This window comes from Eutrigla gurnardus, assembly GCF_963514095.1.
Source record: "Eutrigla gurnardus genome assembly, chromosome: 14".
Classification (NCBI taxonomy): Eukaryota; Metazoa; Chordata; class Actinopteri; order Perciformes; family Triglidae; genus Eutrigla; species Eutrigla gurnardus.
In genome coordinates, this window is record NC_139937.1 from 26,521,645 (window position 1) to 26,534,290 (window position 12,646).

General features: G+C 49.1%; 1 protein-coding gene across 1 annotated transcript in view; it reads left to right on the forward strand.

The window, feature by feature from the left end:
• Positions 1 to 80: 80 nt before the first annotated feature.
• LOC311024713 (forkhead box protein O6-like) overlaps positions 81 to 12,646 on the forward strand; it is a 26,995-nt gene continuing 14,429 nt past the window's right edge. Inside the window, exon 1 of the mRNA XM_084027258.1 lies at positions 81 to 785. Within this exon, the coding sequence (XP_083883384.1) occupies positions 297 to 785 (489 nt within the window). The 5' untranslated portion in view covers positions 81 to 296. The remainder of the gene's footprint in view (positions 786 to 12,646) is intronic.

Consider the following 12,646-nt stretch of genomic DNA (forward strand, 5'->3'; position numbering starts at 1 on the left):
CGTTTTTTAATCAACGTTTGATATTTTTTGCTCCAGGTAAAATGGACGAAAAATTATTATTACTTTTATTACTTCTGCTATCTCTCCACGCGAGGATGTGATGTGTTCCCTTGTGTTCATCATGATCCTTTCACTCCGCTGATTGCCTCTTATTGATCCAGACTGTACGCGTATAGCAGTGTTCCAGGCGAGAATCACCGTGAAGTGATACCGAGGACGGCTGGAGACGGTGACCGTGGAGGTGTTCCCCTCCCGCTGCTCTTCATTTCATCTGTTCCTTCCCAACTGAAGGGTAAATGCTGATGATGGAGGACGACGAGCTGGACGCTCATCAGGTTGATTCGGATTTCGAGCCGCAGAGCCGGCCTCGCTCGTGCACCTGGCCGCTGCCTTGCCCGGAGGATTTCCCCGGCGGACACGAGGTCAGCGGGGGTCTTCCACTGGCCAGCATCAAGGTGGAACCGGAGGACGTCCCGGCTTGCATAGCGGGGCTCGTGGGCGGAACGCCGGGAGAGCTGAAGCATCCAGCCGGCGCCCCGGCACCCACGGGCGCGACGCACCCATGCCTGGCCGGCGCGGCGCTCGATGTGACCGGACCGCTGCGCAAAGCCAAGTCGTCGCGGCGGAACGCGTGGGGGAACCAGTCCTACGCGGACCTCATTACCCGCGCCATTGAGAGCACCGCCGAAAAGAGACTCACGCTGTCCCAGATCTACGACTGGATGGTCCGCTATGTGCCCTACTTCAAGGATAAGGGCGACAGCAACAGCTCTGCCGGCTGGAAGGTAAGGCACACACATGGGGGACTGTTGACGTGTCCATCACAGATCGATGAAATCGAGGATTATCCTCATTGTGATTTTATTCCCACCCCTCCGTACACATGTCACCGTGAGATCCCGCGTTACGCATGGACGGTGCCGTGCGTGTCTTAGTTCGTTACAGCCGCCACTCATTCTAATGCATCATTGATGGCAGAATATAATATAATATATCATAGACGTGCCGTGTGTCTCATCTCATGATGGGCAACAGAGCCCGTATAGTGCATGAAAGGACCACAAAGGATAAGAATGGCTTTCCTTCAGTGTGTGTGAATAAATGAGGCAGTTGAATAAAACCATTCAATGTATTTTAATGCAAATAGCCAGGATGGCTACACGTGTTCTACTTAAAAAACGCATCAGGGAGGGACACTTGTTACAGATCACAGGTCAGCGGTCCACAATGAGAATATTCAGACTGGGTGTTCAGACTGACCACAGTTCACCACCGCTGCCTGTCTGGCCCAGAGCCTAGAGTAACCTCCTGGACATGTGCCCATGTTATCAGCCTCATCATGCTGCTTTTCAGTATGGCCATCTGAGGACAGGGAGCTGCAGGGCAGCACGACGCGTCCTCATGCTGCACCTTCGCTGAGCCCAGACCTCGTTTCCAGCCTTCCAATGTGAGACAAGTTCAGGCTCCTCGTCAGTCATCACAATCCTTCCACTAAAGCAACAGCTTTAAACAGGACTTCACAGTGTTTTCCAACACAAACTCATGATTGGAAAGGCTTTTAATGCTGATCGCTAAAGTTATCCAATTAAATGCTCACAGGAAGAATGATTAAGTTGGCAGCATCACGTGATTTCTACCTGCCCACGAACTATCGAGCATTAAATACAAGCAAAGAGCAGAAATACACAAGGATATGAATTCATGCCTTTCGGAACAATCCGTCTGTTGTCAAACTTGCGTTGCGTAACAGAAACTGTGTCCCCGGCTTGGAGCTGAGCCTCAGCCTTAATCACAAGCACCTGACTGACACCGTAAGCCCGTCCCATTAAAGTGAACTCTGATGAGGTGTGTCTCCAGGTGGACTTTGGTTTATTAGCCTCGCCGTTGCACCGAGACTCTCCAACCACAGGGCCTCTTTATCTTTAGCGCCTAAGTCCTAGTCTGCTATTTATGAAACTGCAAATTAGGCTGGGGGTGGGGGGGTGGGGTGGGGCTGGATCCTGGGCTATTTCAGGCCACAGGCGAGACATGGGGCCCATTCCAGGTAATGACCCGGCATTAGGTAAGGCGTTTAAAGCAGGCACGCTAGAACGTCAGGAACCAGGCTGACCTGCTTTCAGGGCAGAGACAGAATGTAAACACACACTTAGTCACGTGTGCAAGAAGCAAACAAACAGCTTATGGATGTATTCACTCAGCAGCATGTGAACGTGCAGCACATCAGTTCTGATCAACTTTTAACTTGGCTCATCGATGAGAATCCCATTTGAATTTGCAGGATTATGAATACGTGATGAGGCCCTAGAATGTTTTCTTGTTGTGCGAGAGCGACAGAAATGTACATGCAAATGATTTCATTAAGAATGGGAGGAAAAAAGACATGTTTTATAGAGATGAACAGCAGCATTGCATGGGAAGTCAGCTCGTAAGACCAAGTTTGAGGTTTATACAAAGTCTTTATACGAATGTTCAGATCTGTGAACCCAGGACCCCAAAATCACAATACCCCCCCCCCCCCCCCCCCCCCCCAGCTTGTGCAGGTGCGCTCTCATACGTGTAATTTTACAATCATATCAGGCAATTATATTTGACAGCAGGATTTGCAAGTTGGGAAACATGGATGATCCACTGAATGTTTTATCTCAATGAAGAGCATTTGATGAAAGCGGTCCGTTGTTGTTGTGAAGGGAACGGGGAGAGGGAAAGAAACCTATAAGAATGGTTGGTGAGCTGCTGACGAAACATAATGAAATGAAGTGGTATAGCTTGGCAGTTTGCGTAGGAGGCGGCTGGGTGGGGGGGGGTTGGGTCGGGGTTGATGGCTTGATGATCGCTGCTAGACAGTCGGTACACCTAGACAGTGCCATTAAGCTCCTATAAATACCTAATGGCTTCTGACTTCTAGGAAAGCTGCAGTATTCTGAGGTCACGGCTTCCCTAATCACCTCCTTGCTGAAGGGAGGTTACGCAGAATGGTGTGTACTTGTGAACCTGATTACACTTTCCACAGTCACTACTGCAGCGAGATTAAACTTCCGTGTCCTTTATTCCCACTGTCCTCCTGTAACGGATCCAACGCAGAGACGTGCAGCGATGCTGTGAAGTTGGCGATAGTTTCCCGAAGGCCCTCCGCATTTATATGGTTGTGTTTTATGTCTTTATGGCTAATTATATCTAAATATATCCACGGGTGCATGTGGATGCATACCACATTTGTGCGTGGGAGAAGCACATGTCAATTGCAACAAAGCGCCGGGGTTGGTAGTGCTGTGTGTCTTTGTGGGGGCTAGTGCAGGGGGGAGGGGCTGTCTACTTCTATAGGCGTGTGTGTTTGGGCCCGCTGATTGGTCTGACAGCGTGTCACGGCACAGAATGTTGCGTAGTCTTGCACTTGACTTCATAATGCCTCTAATGGCGGGGTTTCAAGGCATCTTGGTGTGGGGATTGCTCTGTAGGCGCCCAGAAGTTCATTAACTCCGAGGGGGGTTAGATCCCACCATTGTAATGCTGGGGCGCGGGGGGGGGGGGGGGGGGGGGGTTGCTTTATTGTATGTGTCAGCGTGGGATACAGAAATCCATAATACACCAGTGCTTTTGATGTATTAAGTATGTTTAAATGGAAATGTCTGATGCGTGCTTCTGAAAATATCATCACATTATGTTTTGCAGTTGCAACCACAGTGTGTTCCTTCCTGCTTGGGCGTGCGACACACAGTTCCCCCGTGTGTGTGGGGCTCTGTTTGTGGCGCTTGGGCGGTCAGATGCCATTGGATTTGCCCAGCAGGTCAGCGAGGGTGCCAGGCATTCACTCAGACACTTTAATCCAAAGGGACTAGACTCTTATTTATTAAGTGTCTTTAGGTAGCAGTCCGTGGCAAAAGGTCACGGTGCTTCCTTTTTTTAATGGCAGGAATTAGACGGAGCAGAAAGACGGAGCTAAAAAAGAAGGTTGGAGAAAACGTGACGGAACGCCTGCAAGGTGGGGAAGACGAGAAAGATGTCTCTCTAGGTATATGTATAGTCTTATCTTCCGTAAAGGCACATAACCCCTGTCTCCACGGCGGCAGTATTTATAACGACGCTGGATCATATCACTTTATCTAATTGATTTATAGGTAAAGAGACAGACAGCCTCTTGTAATCCTGTCACTGTGCATCGGCCCGGCAGCTGCAGCAGAGAAACACTTGTCAAATATGAGGGATATGAATGTCAAATGGGGGGCAGAGTTTGTTTGACTGAAGCTTAGCATGCAGTAGAGAGACTTGAAACTCTCTGAGTGTGTGTGTGTGTGTGTGTGTGTGTGTGTGTGTGTGTGTGTGTGTGTGTGTGTGTGTGTGTGTGTGTGTGTGTGTGTGTGTGTGTGTGTGTGTGTGTGTGATGCATGCATGTGTCGCCTGTTGATGGTTGGGGAGACTGGAGGGACTGGAAACTATCCTAGACTTCAGCTGATTCATATTTTATCCTCCGTCTTGGCTCAGGGGAGCAGAGTAATTTGAGAGTGCGACACACACACACACACACACACACACACACACACACACAGAAAATGAGAGCATATGATGCATGCTGGACAGATTTATGGTGTAGGATTATGAGCACCTTACATCTCCCCTTGGCTCCCAGAGCCGGAGCCAGGTTGGGGGTTCAGGCAGTATATATCGGGGTTGAGCCGGGTATCTGATGCCAGGAAGCCCCGTTCCCCGCCGTGTGCCTCCCTGCAGCCAGCCAGGCAGCGGCGTGGCAGTTCATCTCTCACTGAAATGATTAATGTATATGCAAATTACCAAAGCATGGGCACGCATTCAAATACGGGAGACAGCAATCAGGAGACAGTCGTATGAAAAAACAATATCATTCTGCCTTAGATATTACTCTCTCTGCTATCGCTCCGTCTCACAGACACCCATGTTATCTCCTCCTTTTTATTCCTCCGCCTTTCTCTTTTTGCTCCAACCATCTAATAGACATGCTATACATTTTTTCTCTCTTAGTGGTTTTTGGTACGAGAGCCAATTGAGGTGAGGAGTCTTTCTCAAGGGAGCCATGGCGTCAGTCTCCTGCCAGTGATCCTGACTGCCTTAAGCAGCTTGCCTCCTCTCATCTAAGAGAAATCTCATATCTCACATTATCTCGGAGATAATAGGATAACAATGCTGGATTCTTCCCCCAGCATGACTCCTCTCAGCGACTGGGTCTCTTGGAGCAGAATACAAGGGGATGAGACCGTCAAGTTCCCAATTCGACGGGGTTGAACTAATTTGGATGTTCTTCTCAGCTGAACTGAACTTCAGCGTGTTACCCATGGCTCTGCAATTTCATTTATTATTATTATTTTTTAGAGCCGTTTGGTGACATTTCTCAGAATATGAAATACTCTTAGTTCATTTAGTTTTCCTAAACTGAGGAAGCATAGTGAAGCAAAGAGAAACTGTCATTCTTTTCCCATTGCACTATTTAGGGTGATGGTTTCCACTATTCCCTCTGGCTCATGCACACAAACACACACACACACACATTTGCACGAAACACACAACACACTTGTGCCTCCTCAAACCACCCATGGAGGAACACTCTGTTCTTGGGTGGGGTGAACCATTTTTTTTGGGGGGGGGGGGGGGACTTTCTGCGGTGCTGTTTCTTGCTGTCTGATTCTGTTTTGAAACCTGTCTGACTCTCTGCAATAGGCTCACATGGAAGGCGTGGCTCTGTTTGGTAAGTGCCCGCGGATTTTTTGGCAAAACTGTTCACAGCTGCAGGACCTGTGTGTGTGTGTGTGTGTGTGTGTGTGTGTGTGTGTGTGTGTGTGTGTGTGTGTGTGTGTGTGTGTGTGTGTGTGTGTGTGTGTGTCTGTGTCTGTGTCTGTGTCTGTGTCTGTGTCTGTGTCTGTGTCTGTGTGTGTGTGTGTGTGTGTGTGTGTGTGTGGAATGAGGGTCTATATGTCTGGACACACAGGGACACAAATCCCACATTTCCAATCAGATGCTTGTTGTGTTCCTGAGCTCCGTTCCCTCCAGCCGGATCCCATTGACACCAGCACCCCTGTGACTCCGCCCCCTAACACAAACTCCATGTATTGCTTGTATTCGGTTTGGAGGAGGGGCCGGTTTGCTGTCAGCTGAGTTAATACTAATATTGCTCCCAAAATACACTTCTCAGAATGTATTTTTCAAAAATGACGAGGCAATAAATGACTCATCTAATCACTGGCTTACTTCTCAGAAATGGAATACCGCAGTTTCTCAATTGAATGTGTTTGAGAAAATGCCAGTTGTTGTTCCACGTGTTTGATCTGAATGGACAGTGAAGGTCTTCTAAGGAACGGAGATGTTCTGATGATTTCACCGTTGAAGTCTCTTATTCTAATACAGAGAAGGCTCTGTCAGCTTCGATCCGACGGCGGCGTGTGAAGTGATGTCGGTGTGTGTATTGTGATATTCACGTCTGCGTGTGAATAAAGGAACGTGTTGGCCCTCGTGGACATTTTGTTGGTCTGCGTGTGCAGCAGCATGCTTGTTGCTCATCTGTGTCAGTGTGCATGATGTGTGATTGTCGTGTGTGTGTGTGTGTTTCTCTCTCTCAGTCTGAGTGTGCATGTGGGTGTGTTGGGGGGGGTTGATGGGCTCAGTGGGAGCCCGGGTCCCGGGGGAACAGCTCTCGTTAATAATTCAGACGAGGCTCATTATCAAGGCAGCGCAGATTTCTCCCTGATTCCACCTTAATTGCAGGCAGGCTGCTCCACTCAGGCAGGCGGTAGTCACGCTGGGTCGACTCTCTCGTCTCTTTCTCTCCGACTACAGGCCGCTCCGTCTGTAGTATCACCCCATCACAGCGAGCCGGCCTCGGGCTAGACCCCTCCGTGTCCGCGTACACCTTAATAACCCTGAATGAACGTGCTCGTTCTTTGTACTTAAAGATGTGCCTCATATATTTCTGATTAGACACAGACCGTGCACCGTTTGGGCATTTCTGTGGAATGTTTGGTTTTCTTGGAGGCCAACGAAGACGCCATCGGCAGGATGGTCGCGGTAGGTTGTAGAGCTGGAGCCAATAAGTTGATTAATCATAATAGTTGATCGGCAGGAAATGAATCCGAACACAATTTTGTTTATTGATTCATTATTTCTGTCAGCAGACATAAATGCCAAATGTTTCAGATGTGAAATCCTCCTTCACATTTTCTGGCATTTTGTAGACTTAACAATTAAATCTGAAAGAATGTATTGATAAAGAAATCATCCTTAGTTGCAGCCTTTGTATCTGATTTATGGTTCATTATGAGTGATATGCACATTTGCAGAGCCTATAAAACATGAGCCCTATAATGTCACATGATGGTGCACACTCCACATATCCTAATGTGTTTTGCTGTGGTTATATGGTTTATGATATATTATAATGGTGAGTTTATCCTTGAAATAGCCTATAGCATATTATCATACTGATGACACTATAGAACATGTGTTGCCATGATTGATATGGGCTACAATAATACTCCTCTTCATGACCATCTATAGGCTTATGTAATGCATCTTGTCTTCATAATTTAGGCTGACTGATGGGTTTCCATTCAGTCCATTCACTGAAGCCCCGCCGAGAGAGCAACATAATGGGCCTGATCTTGTCATACATGTATATGAATATTTCAAATCAAGCCATTGTAACTAGATGGGGCTTTAGATAAACAACACAGATGCTTCTTCCTCTTTGCTCTCGCTGGAAGATGAAGTGCGCTCCGAGCTGTATTTCTCTCCCGGCCACAAAACTCGCTTCCCACAAATCACCGTGCCCATATTTCCTAATTCAATTTTTCTCTTCGTCGGATATCTCTTCCTGTATGCATGGGATTGATGGCCGTGTGCATGTGTGTAAATGTGTGTGTGTGTGTGTGTGTGTGTGTGTGTGCATGCATATTGCCACGTCTGTCCCTGAGACAGAGATGATGTATACCGAGCTAAACGGTGTATTTCACAGCGCTCCATCTCCGGACCTTCCTGGCAGCCACGTGCCGGGTCTCGCTCCTCTCCGCCTGTCCATCACGCCCCTGTCATGAGGCAAAGCATTGTGGGGGGGGGGGTGCACGAGGGCCGTCGATCAGTTTACCTGAGCTCGGCGGTCCCGGCAAAGTGATGGAGGGAGCCGGCGCACAAAGGAAAATGTAGTTAACGTTGAGTTATGGCAGCAGGTGGACAGAAAAAAAGAAGGGCAGAGGAGAGGAGGAGCAGCAAGACTTATGGTCAAGAAAGATGCTTGTTATGCTAATGGTGGCCGGCGGCGGCTGATGGATGGAGCCGTGGAGGTCACCTCCGGTACGACCGGACAGGATAACCCCCGCCGAGCTGTAGCGTTTGCTCACCTGAGCTGAGAAGAGGCGTCCGACCTTGAAAGAAATCCCTCTGTATGTGTGGTTGTGCCCGTTTGTACAACAAGCCGTGTGTGAGCAAATGTGTGTGGGAGCCAGCATGTGTGTGTGTGTGTGTGGGGGGGGGGGGGGTCCAGGATCGGGGCGAGGTTGTTGGGTGAGGAGGTGACTGTGAGACCAGCTGTGTGTGTGTGTGTGTGTGTGTGTGTGTGTCTGAATCCCCCCCCCCCCGATGGGATTTGTATGTCAGTGGCCTGAATCTGGGTCAGGATCCTGGTCCGGTGTTTAGTATGCTGACCGTGTGAGGTCTGAACTGGAGTCTGCTCGTAGCCCTGAATGAACCCAACACGTCTGCCTCGCTCCGGCTCCTCTCCTCTTTCTGCTGGTCCTTTCTTTTTTTCATTCTGTCTCTTCCCCCTCTTTCTCTTTAGTTTTCCTCTCTGTGCCGAGAGCCGTTTTCTATCCCTCCTCTGTCTCTCTGCCTTTTTTCTTTCCGCACCCCGGGCTTTTATTTTTTCATACCCTTCTTTCTCGTGCTCTCTTTTCCACTGTCAGTCACTCACGGCCTTCTCTTCTCTCCTCACTTGTTCTATTTCACACTCTCAGTCCTCCCACAAAGTAGCCTTTTTATCACTCGTTTCCCTCTTCCCTCGCTCATTTCTCCTGCTCCTTTCATGTGCTTTTGAAATCCCCTTTTCATCTTTAGCTCTCTCTCTCTCTCTCTCTCTCTCTCACACACACACACTCACACACACTCCGGCTCATTCAGTCATTCCTTTATTATCCCAAAACTAAAGTGATAAATGGCTCTCTTTCTTCTCCGTAAATGTCACTCGGGGAATTGTCTCTGCTCACTGATTGACTGGAGTAGAAAAGATGGCCACACATGCACATGCGCCAGTCGTGCACACGGGCACAAAAGAGAAAACAGAAGAAGAGAGAGTGTGCAGGGAAATGATCTATCACCAGAAGTGCAGCTTGGCTGGGACTGCAGCCGTCAGGGTTAACATCTGGCCCTCACAGGTCCAGCTTTCTCTCAGGGCTGATGCATCATTTGAAGAAGTTGTGCGGTTGGTTCATAATGAAGCATCAATTCTCCACAGGACTTGGCATTCACGGGAGTGCTGGGAAGCTGGAGCTCGACAAGGGATCAATCACAGTTAAACAATCTGAGCAGGCTGGGCCGGTCTCGCCATTCTTTTCTTTCTAAAGTGACGCGAGGCAGAATGCATGAGTGTTATTCCCCGCGTGATCGTTTGTCTTTAGCATCTCCTTAAGTGTCAGAAAAGAGCCGTCCAAGGGAAGAGGAGCCGCCGTTGTTCAGGCCAGACAGAGTACCATGCATGTGTGTGAGTAAGTAAGTAGGGGTTAATAATGCTCAGTCATTTTCCTAACGTTCACTCTGCCTCTGGCGTTAGAGCTTGATAAAGGTCAAGACTGCTGGTGGTTGCATGTCATCTTGCCTTATTTCATTCTCTTGGCTGCACAGCAGGGAGCGGAGGCACCAGAAGAAAAGGAAAGTCTGCGGCCAGCCGACGCTGAGCCGCGTCTCTTCATCCTCTGAGCTCAGGAGGAGGAGATTTAATAGGGAGAACAGGGGGGCTGCCGGCTCAGTCAATGAAGAGGGGATGAAAACGTTAAATTGATAGAGAGACAGCGAGATTGAAAGACAAGGAGAGGCAAGTGAGGAAAATGGAGAGGGAAAGAAAAGCGAGCTGGAATAGTAGAGAGTAGATTATAGGGCATCCAAGCAGGACTGGATGCCAGACTTGGCTGCACTTCAGCTACACTCTGCACTTTTCAGCTCAAGTGTGCGTCCATTAGTGCACTCCCATTGCACTCAAAAAGCCATGCACTCCGAGATGCAACACACCTCACATGCACACAGACCCACACACAGTAAACACAGTGCATTTCTTATATACTGTTCATGTATGCAAAGCCCCACAGACCTACAGTAGCTCTGCCCTCACACATTTACACAGAAAGCTACACTGACCTAGTCCTGATCTCTCTCTCTCACACACACACACACACACACACACACACACACACGATCCCTTCTCCAGCCACCAGATTGCTTCCCGTCAAAATAAATAATTAAATGAGTGCAATAACAGCTTCCGAAAAAAGATCCCTCAATTAGTGCAAAATGGGTAAATGGCGTGGGGGCTGCGGGGGGGCAGAGGGGTATTTTGGGAACACACACACACCCACACGCACACACACACACACACACACACACACACACACACACACATACATACATGTACACATATGCACTCTATTACATAAGGCAAATCATGACCTAAGAAGGTTTTTCCGCAGTTGTGCAAGGGTAATTTGCCCCCACCCCTTTAGCAATCAGCTTAGCAAAAGTCTTTTCTCAAATCCTTAGCAGTGATCCATGCCCGAAGACCGGCCGGGGAGAGATCCAGATGAGAAGGAGGTGCAGAGGGGCAGCTGAGGGGATGCTGCCGGGGTCAAGGCCACCAGTGTTTGTGGGAGCTGTCACTGTTCGTTTCCACGGCTGTGTTACGTGGCATGTGATCGGGGGAACGTTGTAATTCATGCAGGGGAGTTGTTGTTGCTCTGGAGAAATGTTTGTTTCGGATGTGTGGTAAAGGGCAAAGGTCACCATGTTACCTGGCCGTGATGAGGGAGGTGAAGCTGTAGGACACGTGTTTATTGGCTGGGATGGTCGGGAGCTTTACAGCCTGATCAGCGTAGACATCAGTAATTACATGTTGGAATTGTTGAGACAAAGGCAGGATTCAGAGCTGCAACTAACAATTATTGTTGTTGTTGCTTCATCTATGGATTATTCCGATTCATATTTTAATCGTTCATAAAATGTAGATAATATGGGAACAAAAGCCTAATGCAGAGTATCAACAGACCAAGGGGTCATCTTGGGGTCATGCGCCACTTTGCTAAATGTCTCCAAGAGACTGAGGCTTCCTTTTGTTAGCTGCCACGCTGTCCTCTCTTGCACCTGGTTGGTCATGTGACTCTTGTTCAACATGCTGACATGCGAGTTTAATTTCTGACTCCGTGCCATCTAAACATATTTCAGCAGAACTGGCATGTGGCCAGATTGTACTGTTGTCATCAGCACTGCTATAATACTAAATTACACTCACGCCAGGAGCCAAAACCCGATGTTTCACTGGGACAAATCTATTACACAATGGGCCTAATCTGAGTGTGATAAATGCTACGACAAAACAGCAAACAGATGGATCCTTGAACCTGGAAACCTCCTGAGTCAGCAAACTCGTGGGGGGGGAATTAGCACTTGCGCTAACACAGCTAGCTTGGTGGAAGCTAAATGTCAGGCTTGTTGATTGTGGTGTGCAGCAGCACAGGTCACAGACCTGGAGGGAAGGAAGATCAGAGCGATCTCTGACTAAAGAGAGGGAGCTGCTGGAGGGAACGATGGTGCAAGAAGCTGTGTGGTGCACAAAAGCATGTGGACGTGAAGCACGCCGACACCAAGGTGTCAGATGAACGGCCGATGGGCGAAACGTAAGGATGAACAAGCTCACGGTCTGGTTGAAGTGCCGACACGGAGCGTGAAGTGAGAAGAGCTCATGTCTCACACGTGTAGAACAGTTGTTCACCGTGCTGCGGTTAAGAGTAGGTCAACGTGCAGCGATGCTCAGTGTGAGGGGAGAGACGGGGGAGAGACGGGGGAGAGACAGGGGAGGAAATGGGAGCAATGGGCTGAAATGGAAAGATGTGAGTGGAGAAGAAGGATGGATCCACGTGGAGCTGGGGAAATGAAAAGCTGCACCGTGCTTAAGTGAGGGCATGGGAGATATGGGAGGGACGGAGGGTCAATCAGAGATGCAGGGTGAATGGGGGGTGAGGCGGATGGGAGGGGGGAGAGTGACAGAGGGGGAGACGGTGACAGAGGAGGATGCTGCGATGGAGTCCTTGTGTTGGGGGGGCGATTGCGTGACTGAGAGCAGAGTGCACTGCTGTGTGTGTAATGCTCTCAAGACGGATATTAAGACGTGATGCCCGACTCACACAGTCGCTGCCCCTCTCTCCCCTTTTCCTCCCTTTACTCTCCCCCGTTCTGCTCCCCATCTCGCTGCCGTCCACTAATGATGCTCGCGTCCTGCCACGCTGTCAGGCTGAGTGATGCCCGCTGACAGTCGCACTCAGGCAGAAACACATCGCCCCTTCCAGGAGTGCTGTGACACACAGACACGCACACACACACACACACAGGCAGACACACACATACACATACATATACACACACAGAGACACACACA